Source organism: Pan troglodytes, chromosome 5 (genome assembly GCF_028858775.2).
Source record: "Pan troglodytes isolate AG18354 chromosome 5, NHGRI_mPanTro3-v2.0_pri, whole genome shotgun sequence".
In the NCBI taxonomy this organism is placed as follows: domain Eukaryota; kingdom Metazoa; phylum Chordata; class Mammalia; order Primates; family Hominidae; genus Pan; species Pan troglodytes.
Genome location: NC_072403.2, coordinates 48,892,465 through 48,915,565, shown reverse-complemented (window position 1 = coordinate 48,915,565; position 23,101 = coordinate 48,892,465). Strand labels below are relative to the sequence as shown.

The 23,101-nt window shown below is 51.6% G+C and overlaps 3 protein-coding genes across 9 annotated transcripts in view; 1 reads left to right on the top strand and 2 right to left on the bottom strand.

Annotated features, from left to right (window-relative positions):
* Position 1: 1 nt before the first annotated feature.
* KLHDC3 (kelch domain containing 3) lies at positions 2–7,211 on the bottom strand. 2 transcript variants are annotated; one of them, XM_009451264.4, is made up of 11 exons: positions 6,950–7,211; positions 3,949–4,161; positions 3,600–3,776; positions 3,327–3,442; positions 3,079–3,150; positions 2,739–2,952; positions 2,576–2,662; positions 2,324–2,432; positions 2,131–2,204; positions 1,930–2,008; positions 2–629 (listed from the first exon to the last, which is right to left on the bottom strand). In XM_009451264.4, exons 2-11 carry the CDS (start codon positions 4,100–4,102, stop codon positions 563–565), a joined length of 1,149 nt encoding a protein of 382 aa, XP_009449539.1. In that variant the 5' UTR covers positions 4,103–4,161; positions 6,950–7,211; the 3' UTR covers positions 2–562.
* Positions 4,409–9,070, top strand: MEA1 (male-enhanced antigen 1). 5 transcript variants are annotated; one of them, XM_063812443.1, is made up of 4 exons: positions 4,409–4,875; positions 7,908–8,182; positions 8,269–8,371; positions 8,676–9,070. In XM_063812443.1, exons 2-4 carry the CDS (start codon positions 7,919–7,921, stop codon positions 8,825–8,827), a joined length of 519 nt encoding a protein of 172 aa, XP_063668513.1. In that variant the 5' UTR covers positions 4,409–4,875; positions 7,908–7,918; the 3' UTR covers positions 8,828–9,070. The 5 variants fall into 5 exon arrangements, with proteins under 5 accessions (XP_063668513.1, XP_016811026.1, XP_016811025.1 ...); XM_016955537.4 differs by having other exon boundaries at positions 4,431–4,500; XM_016955536.2 differs by lacking the exon at positions 4,409–4,875 and adding an exon at positions 7,147–7,236.
* Positions 8,955–23,101, bottom strand: part of PPP2R5D (protein phosphatase 2 regulatory subunit B'delta) — a 27,955-nt gene continuing 13,808 nt past the window's right edge. The window contains exons 3-16 of one of the 2 annotated variants that reach the window (XM_518483.9): positions 14,621–14,837; positions 14,190–14,389; positions 13,996–14,106; positions 13,796–13,888; positions 13,237–13,367; positions 13,042–13,101; positions 12,827–12,935; positions 12,557–12,610; positions 12,073–12,243; positions 11,848–11,975; positions 10,729–10,830; positions 10,562–10,634; positions 10,301–10,417; positions 8,955–10,149 (exon numbers count right to left, since the gene is read on the bottom strand). In XM_518483.9, the coding sequence (XP_518483.4) occupies positions 10,012–10,149; positions 10,301–10,417; positions 10,562–10,634; positions 10,729–10,830; positions 11,848–11,975; positions 12,073–12,243; positions 12,557–12,610; positions 12,827–12,935; positions 13,042–13,101; positions 13,237–13,367; positions 13,796–13,888; positions 13,996–14,106; positions 14,190–14,389; positions 14,621–14,837 (1,704 nt within the window). In that variant the 3' untranslated portion in view covers positions 8,955–10,011. The remainder of the gene's footprint in view (positions 10,150–10,300; positions 10,418–10,561; positions 10,635–10,728; positions 10,831–11,847; positions 11,976–12,072; positions 12,244–12,556; positions 12,611–12,826; positions 12,936–13,041; positions 13,102–13,236; positions 13,368–13,795; positions 13,889–13,995; positions 14,107–14,189; positions 14,390–14,620; positions 14,838–23,101) is intronic. The other variant, XM_063812436.1, reaches the window with a different exon arrangement.

The following is a 23,101-nucleotide window of genomic DNA, read 5'->3' as shown; positions in this document are numbered from 1 at the left end:
GTTTGGAGATTTTAATTAATTTTTATAAAATCTGAGCTGACTGAACTTCAGAGTACAGCGACAGCTCAAGGAAGGGTGGGATTTATCTGCTGGTCCCCACCTCCCCAAGACGGGGAGAAGGAGGTCTCATGCCAACAGCTGCAACTCCTTTCAGCTCCCAGTCAAGGCTCAAGGCTCAAGCAGAGGGGAGGGGATAGGCAAAGGGGGAGGGGGAAGCTCCTGAGGCTCAGACACTGCTTGCTTCTCCCTTCTCCCCATTCCCTTCCCTTCCCAGCGGAACCTGGCTGGCCCTGGGCAGAGCTGAGGCCCAGGAGCAGCTGAAAGGAGGTGGATGGGGACAGAGCACCAAGGGGAAGGGGCCCTCGGCCCAAGGGGGGAGGAACCTGGCCCCCACCCCGCTACAGCTCCCCACTGAATTCACAGCACAGAGAACACCTCTCGCCCAACAACTCCACATGGAGGTATACCAAGTCCAGGGGTCAAAGGAGCAGGTGGGTGACAGATGGGCAGGGGCAGTGAAGATGACAGCAGGCTCAGGAGGGGAGGTGGCAGAAACTTCCTCCTACCCATGGGAGGAGACGATGGGGCGACTGATATTGCTGTTGGTGGTCATGGCATTCAGCTCCCACCTGGAAGGCCAACAATAACAGACAGAAAGAAGAGGGGGCCCTCAGCCCAAGCTCAGGGATGTTTGAACCAAGCTATAAACATACCAGTCTCTCCAATTTCCTAAAGGTCAACCACCCACAGCCACCTCTTACTTAAGAGAACTACTAGGTTTAACAATCAGAACCCACCCACCACCAAATCCAACACCACCCACTCCTGTACCTCCAAGCTCATATGGATTTCCGGTTTATGTTTATGTATGTATGTATATTGCAGTGTCCAGGCACCTGAGATCTGTGTATACATGTCAGTCAACATCCCAACCTGCCTTTCTTGCTTTGCTTAGAGCCAACCAGGCAGCCCCTCCACCTTACCCTCACCAGGAATGCCTCACCCCCACCAGGAATACCCATTTTTGCTCTTAACTCCCATCCTTTTAAGGCTCTGACTCAGCACTCCTATCCTTCCTGAGGCCTTCCCTACCCATCCAACCATATTAATTTTTTTTTTTAGTCTTGTTCTGTCACCTAGGCTGGAGTACAGTGGTGCAGTGGCACAATCTTGACTCACTGAAACCCCCGCCTCCCGGGTTCATGCAATTCTTTTGCCTCAACCTCCCAAGTAGCTGGGACTACTGGTGGCTGCCACCATGCCCAGCTAATTTTTGTATTTTTAGTATAGACAGGGCTTCACCATGTGGCCAGGATGGTCTCGAACTCCTGACCTCAACTGATTTGCCCACCTCAACCTCCCGAAGTGATGGGATTACAGGTATGAGCCACCATGCCCAGCCAGCAAGAGTTAAACTGAACTGATACAAAGAGACGAAGTATCTCAGAATGACCGAGACAGGAAAAATTATATACAAAGTACATCTGGTGGTTAATTTGAACCTGAAAAATTATACATAAAGTAACATCTGGTGGTTAATTGGAACCTAAGAACGAAATTCAAAGGGAAGCAGCCAGATCTTCTGGAACCAATGTGATCCAGAGGCTCCTAAACTTGTCTTTACTTTGCAGCTAGGTTCTAAGATTTAATCAGTTGTTCTCAGCATGTTCACAAAAATAACTGTATAAGCTTAGGTCTCAGAAAGTGATGCTGCCGAGCTGTATTTTTTTTTCATATAATTTATTCTGCTGACAGTTTTATATGATGGCTGTCAATTCACCTCCTTCCATCTCATTTCCCACAAGTACACTACATCTCCAGCAGAACAAAAATGTCTGTCTCCTCCATACTGAAACCAAGCTAATCAGGTCACACCTGTGCTGCTCACTCACCCTCACTCAATCCCTCCCTTCCAACCACTCGCTGTACCTGATATCATGAGGCAAACAGGACTGGTCTAGGTTATACTGAATCACGGCCAGTTTGCACAGAGTCTTCAGACTAGGGCCTTTAAGGGAGAAGTTGTGGAAAGGAGATGGTCAAAGGTGAGGAAAAGATCCAGTCCTGGATATCACCACCCAAAGACAGGGACCTTGATGGCAGGAGCAATTCAGGAATAACTATACTTACTAAAGTCCAAAATGTGTAAGTCAGAATGATCTATAAGGTCAAATTCATCTCCCAGGCCTTCCTCAGGAGATGGACTGTCGGGATCAAAAGAGAGATGAAAGTAGGACAAAAACTACCCACGAAACCCCCTTTTCAAATACCTCCCACTCTCCCATTAGTGACTTCCTGAGCCCCTTCCCTCTCTCCTTCTAACCTGGTACCCCCAAAGAGGACAATCTTGTCACCAACAATACAGCAGCACTGGCGCCGGCGGGGACATGGCCCCTTCCCCTTCGGTTCAATCTTTTTCCAGGTAAAGGACACTGAAGAGAAATTTATATGGAAGTTCAATACCTGCCTAGTCCAGGTATCTTCCCCACCCCCATCCCTCACCGCCTCAGGATTATTTTCTTTTCCTCCCACCTCAATTGCTCCTTGTTCCTGCCCTAAATGCAGTGCTCTTTACCAGGATTAAACTTCCAGAGGTCATGGAAGTGCCGGTTCAGCCTTGCATTATAACCACCAAAGATGTACAGCTCCCCATTGTAGCCAACTGGAAGGAGAGAGGAAGCGTCAGGAGTGTGAAGAGGGCAGGAAGGGAACTCCACAGGGAAGTAACAAACACTCACAGGCCGAGTGGCTCCGGCGCCCCTCAGGCAGCACTGGAGTCGGGGGACAGTCCAGCCAAGCCTCAGTTCTGGTGTCAAAGACTCGAATGCGGTTGCAGTAAATCTCATTGTTGGAATGGAATGGCCCAAAGCGGTCAGCACGGCCCCCAAAGACATACATGTGACTTCCCAGCATTGTGGCTGAGTGGAAGTCCCTCCAGCGTGCAGGGTTGCCCTGGGCAGAGGCAGAGAGATGGTGGAGGGGTCAGCACAAAGACTGGAAGAGGATCTCCTCTGACTGAGCTTCCTATTATTGCTTCAACAGAGGGTGGGGATTTGGGAGAAAAAAGAAAGAGCAGACCTTTGTACAGATAAGAGTCCATGTCATGGTGCTGGTATCTAGCTTGTGAATGTCATTGGAAAAACAGTCCGCCTGAGTAGGAAGAGAAAAGGAGGAAGAAAAGAGGGAGCCAATGGTCACTCTCTGAACCTCCATCCCTCCCCTCAAAACCTGCAAACAAGCCAAAGCCTCCCATTTCACCATCCTAAATTGCCCTTCCCCTCTTTCTCAGTCCCACCCTAAACCTCTTATTTTATTCCCAGACCTACCTGCTGCTCGTAGCCCCCAAAAATGTACATGATCTTGCCTAGGACACAGGCTGAATGTCCATCCCGGGCCCCAGGAACTGTCCCTGACACTCGGGGTGTGAACCACTTGTGCGTATCTGAAGGAGATGAGAAAATGGCTCAACTAAGCACCCTCTATGACAGTCCCTCCTCAGCTCTGGGGTACTCTACTCCCCAAGACCCCCAACCCAAACCTTTCTTGGGCAACTGAGGCAACATCTGGAAGGACATAGCCTCTCTGAGATCCATACTCACTGACGTCAAAGGCATAGAGCACATTGCAGGCCCCTTCGGTGTCATTCCGCCCGCCCCAAAGGAGGACCGTGTCGTCGATGAGGACGGTTGAGTGTCCATAGCGCATGTAGGGTACCACAGGAGCTTGCCCACGGATGGCAGACTTCACTGGGGGCAGCTTTGTCCAACGCAAGGACACTGTGGGCACAGCTCTGCTCAGTCCTGGGAACCTCCTTCCAGGCTGTCCGCTTTTCCCAAACCAGATGTTTGTCCCCAATCCCCTTGGTCCCAGAGACCACAGCCAAACCTCATCAGCAGCCCGTTCCCACCCTGATGTGGGGACCCAGGGACAGCCCCAGCATTGGCTTACCTGCATTGAAAATGTGCACATCTATCTGACGCAGTGTCTCATAGTCTTCACCAGAGCAGTAACCCCCGAAGGAGTATACCCGATGCCCGACAGCCACTGCAGCATGGTTCACCCTGCGGGGCCCGCCCTCCAGGTGCACTGTCCACCGTAACATCCCCTGGGCCACTGGTTACAGCAACATGCCCCCCCGGCACGGCCTGCTGCCTCTGCTATCTGCACACAAATTGGGGCCACGGGATCCTCAGGCGAGGCTTCTGCCCAGCTCACTGTGACTCTGCCCAGAACCAGCCTTTGCCTCCAAGTGTCACCCTGGGGGCCCTCCCACACTACCCCTCCACAGGGACACTAGTCTCAGCTCAGGTGGCTGGCCCTGCCCCAAGGGAGCTGCCGAGGTCAGGGAGCAGCCTGGGCCCAGTGTTCTCCAACAGTGAAGGGTGGGGCCACCCCCACCTGATTGCCAGCTCAGAATCTGCATATCATGGTCACAACCTACTCGTGGAGGCTCCACTCTGTCCCTGGCTTGGCACAAACTTGAAGCCCCCTTCCCAAACGGTATATTCTCTTGTCTCTGCTCTGCTTACTGCCACCTCTCTAAGAATCTGTGTTCTTTAAGGTGGGGAAAGGGATCTCAAAATACTCACAGCTATTAATAGCCCAGCCAGCCTCAGACAGTCCATTGAAAGCTGGCATGAGTGCCTCAAAGCAGAAAAGCTTTCAGGCTTTTAGAGTGGAACAATCCCCCTACCCAAGATAGGGCGGGACTGATCCAGGACAGGGACCTCCATGTTACCGCGGTTGGTTAGCCCCTCACAGGGAGCTCCTGTCAAGCTGAGTTGTTGTCACTGGGGTCACCCAGGGCCCCCCACAGGCACAAGGAGTTCCTTTGACAGCTGTGCCTGGTATGCTGCCAGGACTTAAGCCAGAAAGGTATGTGTATGCTTAGGCTTGGGGGATGGTGATAGAGGGAGGGGTTTTATCCTCCTGCCACTTCCCCATCCCTGCTATTGTGGTAGAGAACAAGCCATTTCCAGTAGAAAAGAGAGAACAAGCTCTTCCACAACTTGGGTTCCTGAAAGGGTTCCCACCAAGAGGTGGGAGTGTGCAATGCAAAGGGGAAGGGGCTGGGCACGGTGGCTCACGCCTGTAATCCCAGCACCCTGAGAGGCCGAGGCAGGTGGATCACGAGATCAAGAGACGGAGACCATCCTGGCCAACATGGTGAAACCCGTCTCTACTAAAAATACAAAAATTAGCTGGGCACGGTGGCGCGCACCTGTAGTCCCAGCTACTCAGGAGGCTGAGGCAGGAGAATTGCTTGCACTCGGGTGGCGGAGGTTGGAGTGAGCCGAGATCACACCACTGCACTCCAGCCTGGCGACAGAGCAAGACTCTGTCTCAAAACAAAAAAAAAGGGGAAGGGAGGCAAAAAATGCCCTTGGGCAGGACAAGAGAAAGATCCAGCATGAGAAGTCATGGTCTTTTTTTTTTTTTTTTTTTTAGATGAAGTCTCGCTCTTGCCCCCAGGCTGGAGCGCAATGGTGCAATCTCAGCTCACTGCAAACTCTGCCTCCCGGGTTCAAGCGATTCTCCTGCCTCAGCCTCCCAAGTAGCTGGGATTACAGGCGCCTGCCACCATGCCCAGCTAATTTTTGTATTTTTAGTAGAGATGGGGTCTCACTATGTTGGCCAGGCTGGTCTCAAACTCCTGACCTCAGGTGATCCACCGTCCTCGGTCTCCTGAAGTGCTGGGATTACAGGCGTGAGCCACCACGCCCAGCTGGTCATGGTCTCTTAAACACAACCTGTCAACCTAGTGGCATGTACACCTGGGTACATCTGAGGGTTTTTTTCAGGCAAATCCTTGCAACTGACAATGCTTTTGCTGGCAAGCATCTCCTGAGTTTGGGTGGATCATCATCTGCTCCCTGTTTAAGAAGCCCTGGCAGAGGAAAGGGCCAGGCAAAACCTCAGTCACTAAAACAGCTCAAATAAGGGAGGCCCCTTGCAGGAAAGAGACATGGCTTTCAGCTGGCTTGCTAGTCCCACCCACCCAACCTCCCCCAACTCCACACCCTAAGCTTTAAATAGCCATGGGGCCCATCCTGAAATAGCCCCAGCAGGAAGCTACTCTCACTTCATTACTCCCGCTCTCCTAAATATCTTGGGTCTGGGCTTGTGGAGACTGTTAGGAGGTCGATGGGCTTAAGAATGGAAGTCTTCCATCCTCCCTTATATTCTCTATTCTTCCCTTCAGATATGTCAAGGTAAAGTAAAATATGCACAGGAGAGGAGATAAGCAATTCCAGCCAAAGGTGGAGAAAAAAAATTTTAGTTTCTCTGCCATATAAACAACTCAAATTCAAGGAGAACAAGCCCCCAGGCGCTCAGGGGCTCCTCTTATCCCTGGGTCTCCCCAGTCCTCCATCACCACCAAGCATTTTCAAACTTCTTCTATTCCCTTAATGTATCTACCCGCCTGGTCTCTTGCATTTTTTATTCCCCATTTCTCGCCCTTCTTGATCTCGTGAGAGCTTTGCAGTTTTCTCATTTTTCCTTCTCCTACCATTCCAAGCTCCACCCAACAGCCCTCCATTTTCCCACCTCCACTAAGGAAAGAAAAATTAGCATGCACTGACCACGGATACCCCTCTCTGCATATGACTCTATCCCTGTCTTCTTCCAGACATTCCGGCCTCCCCTAGCCCACCACGCCAGACACCCCTCCCCTTCCATTATGCTCAGCTTCCCTGTTTTCATGGCCCAGTCTTCCTTCCCATTTCCTTCATTGCTTCCTCCAGACACCAGGTCTCTCCTACCCATCTCCTCGCCATCCTCCCCTAGCCCTGCTTTCCCCATTAACACTCTCCTTTCCCATCATCCCCCTAGCTCCCTCCCCACCCCCACCTCATCACTCTCAGGCCCCTACCCCGCCACTCCAGCTCCAGACAGCACGTCCTAAGCCCCCTAATTCTTCCTTGCCCTTCTACCCATCCCAGGCTACCTGCCAGGCCGAGCCGGGGCGGGGCCGCGGGTCCTCGCGCTGCCTGCAGCCTAGAACCCGTTGCGCGCCAACCGACGCCTTAGTCCCCAACGAGATAAACACAGCCAAGCTCGGTTCTTCCGGCGGGCAGCTGTGCGCGCACGTGCAGTCGTAGCTAAGTGCCCGAGGCATTCCGGGACTTGTAGTCCATACGTTTCCTGAGGGACGAGAGGGCTGAGGAGTGGGCAGGGGCGTAGGAGAGATTCTGCGCATGTGCAAATATGTGTCGAGACCGAGGAGGCCACTGGGTAATGCAGTCCTTTGTTTTGTGGGCTGGGCATGACGGAGGCGGGGCAAGGGGCGGACTCCTCGTCCTCGCCAGCGTCAATCATGGATATGGGGCGGGGCTGGAGGACTAGGCTCCTCTGCACGTCCTGCCCCGCCGGAAGTGGACGCCGCGGGCTCTGAGCGGGTGAGGCGCGCGGAAACACCGGCGCCGGGATTCGGATGGGGGCGGGTGGGGGACGCTGCAGCTGGGGCCATTTGAGGGGAGCCCATGGGGCCTGAAAGGCATCTGTCAGGCGGTACAGAGGGGTCCTCTAGGAGAGGGGAGAAGGGGGCGGGTACGCCGACCTGTTTAGGGGAGTCTGATGACCCAGAGTTCCCAAGTCGCGGGGGAGGCGTGGCGCGGGGAGCCGGGGTTCTGGAAGGGGTGTCTTTTAGGAGGTGGCAGGGCCTCCGGTTGGGCGTTTAACTAGGAAGTGGCGGAGCAAGGCGGTGGGGCCTGGTTCAAGATAAGAGCCCCGACTTAGGAGGGGGAGGAACGAGAGGCTGGAATTGGGGCGGAGGGGTGGAGGATGCAGGAGCCTCGGGGAGGAGCTGGTTTTTTGCACGCAGGAGACTACAAGGAGATGATGAGAGGATGAAGATGGGCCTGGTTTCATCCAATCCCTGTCCTACCGCCTCCCTGTTCTTGCAGCCCCTGCCCGGATGGCAACAGTAGTTCTAGGAGGAGACACCATGGGCCCTGAGCGTATCTTCCCCAATCAGACTGAGGAACTGGGACATCAGGGCCCTTCAGAAGGCACTGGGGATTGGAGCAGTGAGGAGCCTGAGGAAGAGCAGGAGGAAACGGGGTCGGGCCCAGCTGGCTACTCCTACCAGCCCCTGAACCAAGATCCTGAACAAGAGGAGGTGGAACTGGCACCAGTGGGGGATGGAGATGTAGTTGCTGACATCCAGGATCGAATCCAGGTAGGGTGGAGGAGGGATGGTTCCTGAACAGGTGAAGCTGGGCTCCCTGAAAGCCTAGACCCAAACGGTCTTCTGTGGCTCTGCAGGCCCTGGGGCTTCATTTGCCAGACCCACCATTAGAGAGTGAAGATGAAGATGAAGAGGGAGCTACAGCGTTGAACAACCACAGCTCTATTCCCATGGACCCAGGTAAAAGATCATTCTTTCATTCTGGAATAATTACTAAGGAAATGAACTGGCATGAGTCAGTAGAAGGAAGTTTCAGAGGAAGACCCTATCCTAAAAAGATAGTTTGTAAACTAAGATTTTGTAGACTTCAGAGTCCAAGTGAAATGCTCTTTTGCTAGCTTTGGGGATGGGCAGGCTTGCCTTAAAGTAACAAGGTGGATTTGGTGACCCTAGCAGCCCAAGGGCTCTGGGTTGATTCGGGGATTGGGGAGGGGAGCTGGTCCCATTATTTCTATGCCTGAATGGCCTCTGGCTCTGATTTCAGAACATGTAGAGCTGGTGAAAAGGACAATGGCTGGAGTAAGCCTGCCTGCGCCAGGGGTTCCTGCCTGGGCTCGGGAGATATCGGATGCCCAGTGGGAAGATGTGGTACAGAAAGCCCTCCAAGCCCGGCAGGCATCCCCTGCCTGGAAGTGACCACAGTGAGAGCTGCCTTATCTTCCTACATTCCAGGCCAGAACCAGCACAGGACTGAACACATCCCTGGTTGTAATGTCCATTTCCATCTTCCCCGTCTCCCTTTCCACATCAAGGCACATCAGACTTCTCAGAGACCCACTTTATTCAGTTCTGTACATATGGGGACATCGGTCCAAGCCCAACCCACCTTAGCATGTATCACTCTGTGGAGAATAAAGCACCCTATGTACACAGCCAAAAGCCGCACTGCCTGCGCCCCTGGAACCTGGGTCCGGCCTTCCTCAGCCCCTGGCCCCTCCAAGGTACCTATAAGGGACAAGAGAAGGCCTGCCCAGCATAGCACAGACAAGGAAATAAATAGGTGTTGGCAGGAGCCATGCTTGGGGCACCGCTCCCTGCTTTCTTCTTTCTAGTGTTGGGAACCAACAGCACAGAAAAGCAGTCAGCCCCAGGGTGGTCCCTTCCATGTCTGTGACCCCAGGGCTGCTGCTCACCAAAGACAGGGCACGGGGTAGGGTGTTTATTCATCCCTCCCCGGCCCCACTTGGTCCATCTGGGCCCTATATTCATCAGTTATTGTCCACAGCCTATACTTTTCTCCTTTTGACCTCCCTTGGTCAGGCATGGGGTAAGAAGAAATAATACAACCCTATCTGCCAGCACACGGCTGGGACTGGGGGGCCTATTTGTGCTGCAGGGGGGTTGGCTTCCCTTCAGCTACTCCGGGCCAATGGGGCTTGACATAACTTTGGTGAGAATAATCTCCTGCTGTTCCCTACATGCCTCTGCAGGGGAGAGAGAGAGGAGGGGAGATACCTGGCGTTCAAATGAGGATGAAGGGAAGAATAGAGGAGCGTATGTATTCCTGTGTGTACTTCTCAGAGCAGCCTCAGGTAGCTGTGGGTGAGGAGCAGGTAGGGGACAGGCATCCCCAGGTTGTCTGAGCACTAAGCATCTTAGTGCTCAGCCTGTACTAGCCACAGGGAGGCATGAACACCTTTTGGGGAGAAGAGGGACCATTCTGTGGGTGTCCCTGCTTCAAGTGCCCACATCCCCCTCCCTTGAGTAGCTAGAGAGGCGCTGCCTTCCCCCAAGACAGCCAGTAGGGAGCAGAGTATGGAGGGCCAGGGCAGTGTCCCAGGGCTGTGTGGGCTGTGGCCCTGTGGTAGGAACTTGAGGGGTCAGAGAGCCTCCTGGCTGGCAGTTAGGAACTCTTCCGCCCGCTTGTGCGCCTCCAGTGCCTTGATGGTGTACACGTCCTGGGGCAGCTCCGACTTCCTCCGCAGCAGCACTTTCTCCTTCTTGATGTCTTTTAGCATCTGTGTGTGAATAGGGACAAGGTGAGGAATGGTGACCAATTCCCAGTGAATTCTATTGTTCCGTCCCCTTATTCTTTGGCTCTGCTGTTTCTGTCTCCTCTCCCTTCCAGAGCTATTATTTCTGCTCCATCCCCCTACATTGCCCTCCCACCTGAACAGCCTCAGTCTCCACAGTCCTCTTCAGAAGCTGGATGTCCTCAGCTGTGGGGGTCTCTGTCTCCATCGAGTACACAGGGGGCAGTGGTGGAGGGGCTCGGAACATGGGATACTGAGTGAGGAGACATGGACAAGCGGTAAGAGCCACTTCAGAGGCTTGGGGGCCTGTGTGCCCCATATTCCTCCCCCAACAAACTCCCCCCCAGCTCAAGATGGGCTGGCCCCTCAGTTCACAACAGTGGCAGGAAAACCTCACCTGGGGATTAAGCCGGGCCAGCTCCTCGATTTTTTGCCACATCTCTTCCCTTTCCTTCATTCGGAACCGGCCCCTGGGGAGCAAAAGTAGGATTGGGGTTGGGCTTGAGAGAAACACAGTGAGCTGGTGGTAGAAGATGAAAGTCTCCTGGGGAGAGAGATACTCACTTCTGCTTCTCTGCCTTGTATTGTTGTGTGCAGTCATCAAACAGCTTCTGATTCATTTCCATAAACAACTTCAGGGCATTGTAGATCAGTCCATGGATTGTCCTGCCACCAAGAAGAAAGATGAGGTGTAGGAGGCCAGAGCCTGCCCTTAGCGTGAGGAACCCAATTTGTTCTCTCACAGGGGTATCTCTGCTAAGAGCTTTGTCATTTACTACTTCCAGTTCACAAACCTCTGTGCAGTATCAGAAGAGAGCTCTGGCCAAATCACCTGGTTTGAGACTGGCATTTCATGGTTTTCACAAATACCGGTCCACCTGTCCATCCTTCCCTCACCCCATGCTCCAAGGCCTGCCTACCTCCCATCCTTTCCCACTCTAACCCACACTAATGGCCTCCCAGCAGCATGATGGGCATGTAGATGCAGCATGACAGACTGCATCTACACCACAGTGTGCTTGCTTTTAGCAGAAAAGTCTTTTCAAAACCCTGAGTTTTTTTTTTTAAGACGGAGTCTCACTCTGTTGCCCAGGCTGGAGTGCAGTGGCACGATCTCGGCTCACTGCAACCGTCACCTCCCAGGTTCAAGTGATTCTCCTGCCTCAGCCTCCCAAGTAGCTGGGACTACAGGCATCCACCACTACACCCAGCTAATTTTTGTATTTTTAGTAGAGATGGGGGTTTCACTATGTTGGGCAGGCTGGTCTCAAACTCCTGACCTCGTGATCCACCCGCCTTGCCAGCCTCCCAAAGTACTAGGATTACAGGCGTGAACCACCGTGCCCGGCCTAAAACCCTGGGATTCTTTACACATACTCTCAAAGAAGGTCACATCAGCTTCTCACTGCATAGAATTACATCTCCAAAGCTGTGATAGGACCTGTAGAATAGCTGAACCCAAGGAGCGGTGTAACAGGCCGCTGCCCTGCTGTTTGGTATCACAGAGATCTTGCACACAGGCATCTTTTCGCTCAGTCAGCCCCTCAAGGTCCTATCAACATGCAGGGGACATCAGCCCCACTTGCTGGGTGACTAGGTGAGACCCCTGGCTCTTTAGTTCTTCCATACCCTCAAAGTTTCCCAAACTGGATCCCCACCACCCAGCCCCACCCAGCGCCTTACTTGTTCCAGTGGCTCTTGGAGTTCCTGTAGAGTGCAGGGAACATGATGGGGAGGACTCGGGCAGCATTGTCACTTATCAGGCTCATGATGTACTCATTGTTCCAGTAATAGAGAGCACGCTCTGCCACCTGGTGGGGAGAGGCAGACTCGGTGGGTGCTGCTCGTTTCACTCAAGACCTTCTCAGTTTCTGGCAGGGGCTAGGATATGCTAGGTTGGAGTCTCACCTGGAAATGGGGGCTAGAGACACACTTGGCCAGCTGGCGGAAGAGGGGTTCCATCACTTTGCTGAACTCAGAAGGTTCAATGACGTCCAGAATCTCCTCCAGCTCATTCAAGAACATCACCTCCTTGGGGCTGTGGGTCTTGGGCCAAAACTTGAGAAGTCCCACAATTACCTGGGAGACAAGGAGGGCATGGGGATGAAAATTCTTTGCACCTGCCTAGGTCACCAGGAAGTTTTCCTACCCGCTCTCTCCCCCACCCTGGTGGGCACAGTTTGGGTGATCTCAGCCAACTACCCGTTTCTTTGCCTTGGATCTGTTTCCTAGGTGTATATAGGTTTCGCTTCCCCTTCAGAGAGGAAACCATGTTACCAGTCAGGTCACAGCCCTCCTGAGCTCCCCCTTATGGCACCCCCAGTAGGTACAGACTGGCAAGTGATGCTGACGACAGTAAGAGGTGGGCCTTGGGGCCCGGAAGGGGAATTACCGGCTCAGTCAGACTGCTCTCCTTCTCCAGGAATTGTACCACACAGTATGCCAGCTGCAAAGGTGTGAGGTAGAAGGGAGGTGAGGTGTAGGTCCCAGAAGCTCTCAGAGAAGTCAGTGATAGAAACAAGATCCCAGAAGGGAAGGGGAGATGGAGGGAAGGAATTATCCCACCTGCTCCCTATGCTTCCCCTATCCCAGCTGAACACTTTCCTGCCGGCTCTTTTCTCTGCTGCCTGAGTTGGACATTATCAGGAGGAAGGCAGCTCACCTGAGGGTGGTAGACACTCAGGGACTTGACCTTGTGAAGGGGAAGTAGGACACGGATGAGGAACATCTTGTGCTCTTCTTTAAGGGGCAGGGCAAAGCCATTGATGATGCTAGGAATTAAGGGACATTTGTTAGGACCAGAGGGTCAGATCCAAGTTCAGTGCACCAATCCTGCCAACCTTTTTCAGGCATCTGTGCCCCCACCCGGCCTCTCACCTGCCCAGGATCTCCAGGAGCTCAGCAATCCCGTTGTGATGCTCCGTCTCGTAGATGAACCTGAGGGAAGAAAAATGGCTCTCTTGACAACCCCTGATGTCCCTCCAGCATTCTGTACAGTCCCCCCACCTCCCTGCTCCCACCCCACCTCAGTAGCAGAAGGCTTTGCTCCTAAGCCTGGGCTTCTGGCCTCACCTGTAGAAGATGTGGTTGATCTGCCTACGGATATAAGCCCGGAGCCCCAAAAACTTGCCATAGATGCGATGCAAAATGGTCTTGAGGAAGTCCCGCTCTCGAGGATCCTCACTGTCAAATAGGTCTAGGAGCTGGGGGTACAAGGGAGGGAAAGCAGCCAGTGAGGCAGCAGCCAGGGAAGGCAGTGGCCAGGGTGACATAGGTCCCGCCAGGGGAAATGCAGAGGTCCCCTGGAGTGGGGGCCAGCAAGTCTTAGAAAGCAGTGATTCTACTGTATTGCTGATTCTATTGTATTTGTACTGAGACTTCCAAAGTGATGCCTCAGTATTAACCAGAGAGAGGTACTCTGTTGCTTTTTTGTTTCCTACCATTATGTTGTTAGTTTCTTAAGGCCAGAGTAGGGTTTTGTTTTGTTTTGTTTTTTACCCTTTATAGCCTCCTCGTACCAGACATGGATGAAACCCAATATATTCAGCTTAAGGGGAAAGAGCCACTGGGACACAGACGAAGGGGGCATGGAATGGAAAGAGAGGGCAAGGACAGGAACTCGGGGACTTACAGCAAGTACAAACTTCTGGTCGATGTACTTCTTGGCTATGTTTGGCTGGAAATCAGGAGACTCAAGGAAACGTAAGAAGAACTCATACACGAGCTATAGGGGAAAAGGCACGCCACTGAGGGGATGTTCCCAAGGACTTGCAGGCCTCCAAGTGCCCCACTCCCTGCAGCCACGGCCAATCTGCCCCCTTGCCCTGGTACCTGGAGATGTGGCCAAGCAGCTTCCAGGGTGGGCTCATCTTCCTCTGGGTCAAACTCAGCCCCTGTGGGATTCGATGAAGGTGGCAGCGTCCGGAAGAGGTTCACTGAAAACTGAGGGGTAGGGCCAGTTAGAGCTCCACCTGGGCTTCTCCAGAGCCCCTCACCAGTCCCCCGTGTCCTTTCCCTGTGCCCACCATGGTGACAGCCTCAGGGTAAATGGCCTCAGTGACAACATCACGGCTATGGGTGATGTACTCCACCATCTCGTTGAGTCCTGCCCGCTTCACTTCCTTGAATTTGAGGTCACTGAGTGGGTCTGACACGAAGTCAAAGAGGACACAGCACTGGCGTAGCTTCTGGATAAACAGCTCCTCCCGCTCCTGGGTTGGCGAATCTGTGGGGGCCCCAGCAGTCAGGTTCTCCTCTGTAGTCCTTCACTGCGATGCCCTGCTTGCCTTCAAGGGCTTTCCCTTACCCCACCCTGCCACCATCCTGCTCCCTGGCACCCCCTTCCCGCATTCTCTGGAACTCCCTTCCCCGCAAAATACCCCAAAACTTCCATTCCACCAACTCCCGATGCCCACTAGAACTGGTAAAACAGCCCCTGTGACCAATTGCCAAGTACCTTTCAGGGCAGGAAGCTTCTGCAGCTCCCGATTCTTGCTGAGGTTGAAGCGGGAGGAGCTTTGCCGTCGCTCCTTCTTGACAATCTGGGGCCCCCCTGAGTACTTGATTTTGCTGAGCTGCGTGGGGGGCGGCGTGCTATTGCTGGGACGCTTGTTGGATGACGGTGGCTGAGACTGGGCTTGGGGCTGGGGCTGGGGCTGGGGCTGCGGCTGGGCCTGGTCAAACAAGTCACCTGTTGAAATCCACTTCCCAAGATATGCCTCCCACCCTGGGCCTGGCCATCCCCAAGTCTGTTTATGCCTGCACAGGCCTGGGCAGTGAGCAGCTGTCTCCTGCCCCGAAGGAGCTAAGGCCAGGGTTACAGAGATAACTGTGCTGTAGCCCTGGCAGGGAGCAGTCAAGAAGTCACATCACCCAAAGAGATGCCCACTGCTTGTGCATCAAGAGCCTTTAAAACGTTCATTCCAGTTCATGAACAGGTAAAGCGAATTGATAGATTGATGGTGACAGAAGTCAAAAAAGTGATTACGTTGCCGGGGAAATGGGGTGGGTATTGCTAAGAAGACACATGATGAATAAGAAGACACATGAGGAATAAGAAGAGACATGAGGAGCCTTCTGAGTAATGTAAACATCCTGTATCTTGACTGGACCTGCAAGGTGGTGCATGGCAGATACATACCTAAAATTTATTGAGCAGTACACTTAAGATCCTTTACTGAATGTGTGACAGTCTCCAATCAAAAGGTAGAAGAGGCCGGGCGCAGTGGCTCACACTTGTAATCCCAGCACTTTGGGAGGCCGAGGAGGGCAGATCACCTGAGGTCAAGAGTTCAAGACCAGCCTGGCCAACATGGTGAAACCCCATCTCTACTAAAAATACAAACATTAGCCAGGCGTGGTGGCAGGCGCCTGTAATCCCAGCTACTTGGGAGGCTGAGGCAGGAGAATCACTTGAACCTAGGAGGCGGAGGTTGCAGTGAGCCGAGATCATGCCATTGCACTCCAGCCTGGGGGACAAGAGCGAGACTTTGTCTCAAAAAAAAAAACAAAACAAAAGGTAAAAGAAAGGCCAGGCACAGTGGCTCACGCCTGTAATCCCAACACTTTGGGAAGCCAAAGCAGGAGGATTACTTGAAGCCAGAAGTTTGAAACCAGCCTGAACAACGTAGCAAGACCCCATCTCTACAAAAAAAATTTTTTAATTAGCCAGGTGTGGTGGCACATGCCTGCAGTTCCAGCTACTCAGGAAGCTTACTGGAGTTCCAGCTACTCAAGGTTGGAGGATCCCTTGCGCCCAGGAGTTCAAGTCTCCCATGAGCTATGATCGCACCAACTGCACTCCAGCCTGAACAACAAAACAACACTGTCTCTAAAGATAAAAACTTTCAAATTTAAAAAGGTAAAAGAAAGAAATTCATTCCCATGTCTTAGAACTTTACTAGAAATTTAGCTTAATAAAAATCCTAAATTAAAAAAAAAAAAAGCTTTGGAGGAGACAGAGGTAGCCAGGCAAAAAGAAAAAAAAAAAAAAGCTTTGTGCACAAATACTTTTAACAACCTCATTTATAACAGAAAATGAATAAATGGAATATCAGGAGTTAATATTATGTTTATAAAAACTATGGGCCAGGTGCAGTGAGTGGCTCATGCCTGTAATCCCAGCACTTTGGCCAAGGTGGGTGTATCACTTGAGGTCAGGAGTTCCAGACCAGCTGGCCAGCAAGGTGAAACCCCATCTCTTACTAAAAATACAAAATTAGCCGGGTGTGGTGGCGGGTGCCTGTAATCCCAGCTACTCGGGAGGCTGAGGCAGGAGAATCACTTGAACCCAGGAGGTTGCAGTGAGCCAAGATTGCGCCATTGCACTCCAGCCTGGATGACAGAGTGAGACTCTGCCTCAAAAAAAAAAAAAAAAAAAAGAAAACAAAACTATGTAATACATAGTTTAGTTGTAAAAAATATTTTCATGTTCATAGTAATTTGCCCAAAATGGTGGTATTTTTGGAGGAAGGGAAATGTCTGCAGAAAGGCATAAAAATGATGAGGACTTATTTTCCATGGTAGAAAGTCAATTGATAATATCTAAATCTCAAAAAAAAAAAAAAAAAAAAAGTAGGAAAAGAATCCAATGTGAAAATCTAAAGGAATCTAAAGTAGGAAAAGAATCTAATGTGAAAATCTAAAGGAATCTAATGAGGAAAGAGCTAAGAGTTGCATTCCAACCCCAATAGTAGTAATATCTGAACAATGTATGTGTTATCATACTGATAAAATTTTGAAATAAAACAAAAGGCCTAAAACTACATAATGACAGAAAATTGCTTCCTATGCTAAGTTAAATAATGATAGTACAAGGCCAGGTGCGGTGGCTCACGCCTGTAATCCCAGCACTTTGGGAGGCCAAGGCAGGTGGATTGCCTGACCTCAGGAGTTTGAGACCAGCCTCGACAACACAGTGAAACCCTGTCTCTACTAAAATACAAAAAATTAGCCAGGCGTGGTGGTGGGTGCCTGTAGTCCCAGCTACTTGGGAGGCTGAGGCAAGAGAATTGCTTGAACCCAGGAGGCGGACGTTGCAGTGAGCTGAGCTCACGCTACTGCACTCCAGCTCCAGCCTGGGCGACAGAGCGAGACTCCATCTTCAAAAAGTAAATACACAGGCCGGGCGCAGTGGCTCACGCCTGTAATCCCAACACTTTGGGAGGCCAAGGCGGGCAGATCACGAGGTCAGGAGATCGAGACCATCCACCCCGTCTCTACTAAAAATACAAAAAATTAGTCAGGCGTGGTGGTGGGTGCCTGTAGTCCCAGCTACTCGGGAGGCTGAGGCAGGAGAATGGCGTGAACCCGGGAGGCGGAGCTTGCAGTGAGCCGAGATCACGCCACTGCACTCCAGCCTGGGAGACAGCGAGACGCCGTCTCAAAAAATAAATACATACATACATACATACATACATACGTAAAAAAAAAAACAGTACAAAACTAGATACACAAAATGAGCTCGCTCACATTAAAACACATGCACAGAACCAAAAACGAGGTTCAGAAAAGGTAAGAACAAGCCCAAGTCCACCACTGTGTTAATGACTATCTCCTGTAGTAGAATTAGATTACTTCTGCATTTCTAAATTTTCTACAAGCTGACACTGCTTTTTTTCTGCCTTACTTCCATTGTGTAGTATGATACTGCTTTTATAATGGGAGAAATGCAGCTAATTTTTAAAATTATCTCTTTTTATTTTTATTTTATTTATTTATTTTTGAGATGGAGTCTCGCTCTGTCATCCAGGCTGGAGTGCAGTGGCAGAATGTTGGCTCACTGCAACCTGTGCCTCCCAGGTTCAAGTGATTCTCCTGCCTCAGCCTCCCGAGTAGCTGGGATTACAGGCACCCGCCACCATGCCAGCTACTTTTTGTATTTTTTGTAGAGATGGGGTTTCTCCATGTTGGCCAGGCTGGTCTTGAACTCCTGACCTAAATTAATCCACCTGCCTCGGCCTCCCAAAGTGTTGGGATTACAGGTGTGAGCCACCGTGCCCAGCCTAAAAGCTATCCCTTTTTAAAGGTATAGCTCCCAGACACAGGTGTTACAGCCCCATGAAGTCCATTTTCAGAAGTCTAAATACAGGTATTTGCAGGGCTGTCTGCCCACAGGTACTCCTGGACTGTCCAGGCAGCCCCCTGTTGGGAGAGGAAAGAAGCTAAACCACAGGACAGCCCTTGCCCCCAAACAGAGACTAGAATAGGACTAGGCAGAGGCCATGTCCAGCTGGGTACCCTCACCACAGGGAAAGGGAAAGGTGACCTCTTGGCCGCATACCAGCCATCTCCCGCTCCTCTCCAGCTCCCATCCCAAACTCTTACTCCTTACCATAATAATAGAAGAACTTGAAATCCTCTGGGATGGGGGAGGGGAGGAAGACAGAAATGTTATTAATTGCATCCTCTGAATTTTTTATAAAAACGATGTGGACTTGTCACCTATCTAGGGATGAGAGAACAGGAGAGGAGCACCGGGTCCAGCCTGTGGGTCCCGTGTATTAGACATGGCAAGGCATCTGGAGGTCTGAGGTCTCCCTTTCTACATATGGCAGATGAGTTGCACCTTGGGGTGGGGGAAGTGGTAGTAAGAGAAAAGCAGGTTGGGGGCCAGCACTTGGTGTGTATCCAGACACTCCTCTGCCTCAGGCCTCCATTTCCCTGCCTTAAGAACAACTAGGCCAGGCACGGTGGCTCACACCTGTAATCCCAACACTTTGAGAGGCAGAGGTGGGCGGATCACGAGGTCAGGAGTTTGAGAGCAGCCTGGCCAACATGGTGAAACCCTGCCTCTACTAAAGATACAAAAAATTAGCTGGGCGTGGTGGCACGTGCCTGTAATCTCAGCTACTCGGGAGGCTGGGGCAGGAGAATCTCTTGAACTCGGGAGGCAGAGGTTGCAGTGAGCTGAGATCATGCCATTGCACCCCAGCCTGGGTGACAGGGCGAGACTCCGAATCAAAAAAAAAAAAAAGAACAACCAAACCCTTATCTGTGGAGCTTGGTGCTCAATAACACCTTGGGCCAGACTGCCTGCCTGGGTTCAATCCTGGCTCGCCACTTATTAGCTGAGTAATATCCAGAAAGTCTGCACCTCAGTTTTCTCATCTACAAAATGGGATGACAACCATACCTACCTTATAGCACTATCGTAAGGATAGAGATGAACAGTTCCTCACACTAAAGAAGCATTTTTTTTTTTTTTTTGAGACAGAGTCTGGCTCTGTCACCTGGCTGGAGTGCAGTGGCGCAATCTCAGCTCACTGCAACCTCCGCCTCCCGGGTTCAAGCAATTCTCCTGCCTCAGCCTCCGGAGTAGCTGAGATTACAGGTGTGCGCCACCACACCCGGCTAATTTTTTGTCGTATTTTTAGTAGAGACAAAATTTCACCATGTTAGCCAGGCTGATCTCGATCTCCTGACCTCATGATCCGCCCGCCTCAGCCTCCCAAAGTGCTGGGATTACAGGTGTGAGCCACCGTGCCCAGCCCTAAAGAAGCATTTTATAAGAGGTACCTTCTACTACCACCACTACTATTACTATTATTTCCCATATCCAGGTTTTAGGAATGCAGCCTAGAATCTCCTTCCTATGCTAGCACAACTCAAATGTTCCGTTGAGTCCATTATCCTCATTTAAAAATGGGGGACCCTGGCCAGGCACAGTGGCTCATGCCTGCAATCCCAGCACTTTGGGAGGCCGAGGCAGGTGGATCACCTGAGGTTGGGAGTTCAAGACCAGCCTGACCAACATGGAGAAACCCCAACTCAACTAAAAATACAAAGTTAGCCAGGCGAGGTGGCGCATGCCTATAATCCCAGCTACTCGGGAGGCTGAGGCAGGAGAATTGCTTGATCTTGGCAATGAGCCGAGATCATGCCATTGCACTCCACCCTAGGTAACAAGAGTGAAACTCTGTCTCAAAAAAGAAAAAGAAAAGGAAGAAAATCGGGAACCTAGGAAATCACTGCATCTTCCAAGACTCAGTTTAAGTCCCACCTTCTTCCAAAAAGTCTTCTCAGATCTTTCCAGCCCTTGGGTGTCACCCCCTCTTTTTGATACCACTTGTCTCTTCCCTTGGCGCTGTGACTGCTCACCCCCTAGTGACACCTCTTAGTCTCTTCATGTGTCATTCCCCTAACTAGATGGCAGTCCTTTGAAAGCCAGGACCCTGTTTGTACCCCTCTGGGTGCCCCCAGCACTAACACCTAATAGGAATTCAATGAAGGTTTGGTTGGTTGGTTGACCAGGAGCCAAAACTCTCAGGTCCTGCCCAGGCTCCTCCCCACAGACTCTTCCTCTCCTGCCCCAACTCAGGAATCCTCAGAACAGGGGGCTATACAGCATTAGGAGCAGAGTCTGAAGGAGAAACATCAGTGATACTAGGGTGAGGGGCTCAGTGCCAACCTGACAACAAGACTCCATCCTTCCAGGTAAGATGCAGACACCCTGTACTTCCACACACCTCACACTGAGGAGGCAGCCAGAGAGAGGCATTCTTCCCAGAAAGGGAAAAGGAAGGCCTCAATGTTTTCTGCTAACAAGAAGGTAGCCAGGCACGGTGGCTCATGCCTGTAATCCTAGCACTTTTGGAGGCCAAGGCGGGTGGATCACTTGAGGTCAGGAGTTCAAGACCAGCCTGACCAACATGGTGAAACCCTGAGTCTACTAAAAATGCAAAAAAACAATTAGCTGGGTGTGGTGGTGCATGCCTGTAGCCCCAGCTACTCAGGAGGCTGAGACGGGAGAATTGCTTGAACCCAGGAGGCAGAGGATGCAGTGAGCCAAAATCACACTACTGCACTGCAGCTTGGGATTCAGAGCAAGACTCTATCTCAAAAAAAAAAAAAAAAAAAAAAAAAGGTGGCCAGATGCAGTGGCTCACGCCTGTAATCCCAGCACTTTGGCAGGCCAAGGTGGCTAGATCAGGAGGTCAGGAGTTCGAGACCAGCCTGGCCAACATGGTGAAACCCCGTCTCTACTAAAAATACAAAAATTAGCTGGGCGTGGTGGCGGGCGCCCGTAATCCCAGCTATTCAGGAGGCTGAGGCAGGAGAATCGCTTGAACCTGGGAGGCGGAGGTTGCAGTGAGCCGAGATCACGCCACTGCACTCTAGCATGGGCGACAGAGCAAGACTCCATCTCAAAAAAAAAGAGGTGGCAGGACTAGATCAGGTTTCCCAACGATTATTCCGGTAAGGTTTAGAGAGAACAGGGGGTCTTATGCTCCACCAATGGCCAGGCATGGTGGCTTATGCCTGCAATCCCAGCTCTTTGGGAGGCCGAGGCGGGCAGATCACCTGAGGTCAGGAGACCAGCCTGGCCAACATAGCAAAACCCTATCTCTACTAAAAATACAAAAAATTAGCCAGGCGTGATGGTGGGGGCCTGTAATCCCAGCTACTCAGGAGGCTGAGGTGGGAGAATCACTTGAACCTGGGAGACAGAGGTTGCAGTGAGCCGAAATCGTGCCACTGCAGTCCAGCCTGGGCAACAGAATAAGACTCCATCTCAGAAAAAAACAAAACAAAACAAATGAAACAAAACAAAACCCACCCAATGAGCTGATATCTAAGGTCTTTTCTACACTAGCATTGTGTTATTGAAGGCTGGAGTGGCTGGAGAGCAGCTGAATGGGCTTAGTCTGCCCTGCCCCCTACCCCACTGAGCTGCCCTGGTTTATAAGGACCATTGGCTCCCAAGATCCAGACACAAGAAGCATCTGAGAGACAGCTGTTCCTGCCAGCGAAGCCCCTGGCTGCCAAGCCCCAGTGAGGTATCCGCTGTCTATTCACCCTTCACTAGGAAACATGCATGTCAGAGGGAGGTGGGGGATATGTCAACTACTCATGGGCATTCAACCATTTCTCTTAAAAGCCCCAGCCACTAACTTGTGCATTCACCTGGGTTGGGGGTAGAAGGCAAGTGAGTCCCCTGAGAAGCTTCTGCAGCCATCAAAGCAGGGGTGGACACTGACCAAAGGCAACTTGGCCAATCTGTCCTCTACTCGCTACTTTGTCCTGCCCAGTTTCACTTCTGGGACTCTATTTATTTATTTATTTTGAGACAGGGTCTCACTCTGCCACCCAGGCTGAAGTGCAGTGGTGCAATCTCAGCTCACTGCAACCTCCGCCTCCCAGGCTCAAACGATTCGCCTGCCTGAGCCTCCTGAGTAGCTGGGATTACAGGCGTGCACCACTAGGCCTGGCTAATTTTTGTATTTTCAGTAGAGACGGGGTTTCACCATGTTGGCCAGGCTGGTCTCGAACTCCTGACCTCAAGTGATCTGCCTGCCTCAGCCTCCCAAAGTGCTGGGATTACAGGCGTGAGCCATCGTGCCTGGCCTACTTTTTTGTAGTTTTTGTAGAGACAGGGTTTCACCATGTTGCCCAGGCTGGTCTCAAACTCTGGAGCTCAAGCAATCCACCTGCCTCAGCCTCCCGAAGTGCTGGGATTACAGGTGTGAGCCACCATACCTGGCCCTCACTTCTGGGACTCCATAGAGGCCATCTCTTCTGCCTGAAGTACTACTACTTTCACTTCCAAACTCTCAACAGGATCCATACTCCAAGAAGCCTTCCTAGATTCAGGCCTCCAGCAATCAAGTGGCACTGTGAATTTCCACACGACACTCATACTCAGAAAATTCCAACTAAACGTGCCTACTCTGAACCTATCCTGGTCCAGCCTATTCCGAACACGGCCATCATTAATAATTAAACCCACGCTGGGCACAGTGGCTCATGCCTGTAATCCCAGAACTTTGGGAGGCCGAGGCAGGCAGATCACGAGATCAGGAGTTTGAGACCAGCCTGACCAACATGGTGAAACCCTGTCTTTACTAAAAATACAAAAATTAGCTGGGCGTGGTGGCACGCACCTGTATTCCCAGCTACTCAAGAGGCTGAGGCAGGAACATTGCTTGAACCCGGGAGG

Bases quoted from the DNA above. Each gene is read 5' to 3' on its own strand.
- KLHDC3 (XM_009451264.4), bottom strand. From the start codon at position 4,102: ATGTTACGGTGGACAGTGCACCTGGAGGGCGGGCCCCGCAGGGTGAAC. The intron at 2,953-3,078 runs GTCTGCTCTTTC...GCCTCTGCCCAG, and splicing joins GGACTCTTATCTGTACAAAG to GGCAACCCTGCACGCTGGAG. The intron at 2,433-2,575 runs GTAAAGAGCACT...ATTTCTCTTCAG, and splicing joins CCTCTGGAAGTTTAATCCTG to TGTCCTTTACCTGGAAAAAG.
- MEA1 (XM_016955536.2), top strand. From the start codon at position 7,200: ATGTGCAAATATGTGTCGAGACCGAGGAGGCCACTGG. The intron at 8,183-8,268 runs GTAGGGTGGAGG...GTGGCTCTGCAG, and splicing joins ACATCCAGGATCGAATCCAG to GCCCTGGGGCTTCATTTGCC. The intron at 8,372-8,675 runs GTAAAAGATCAT...CTCTGATTTCAG, and splicing joins CTCTATTCCCATGGACCCAG to AACATGTAGAGCTGGTGAAA.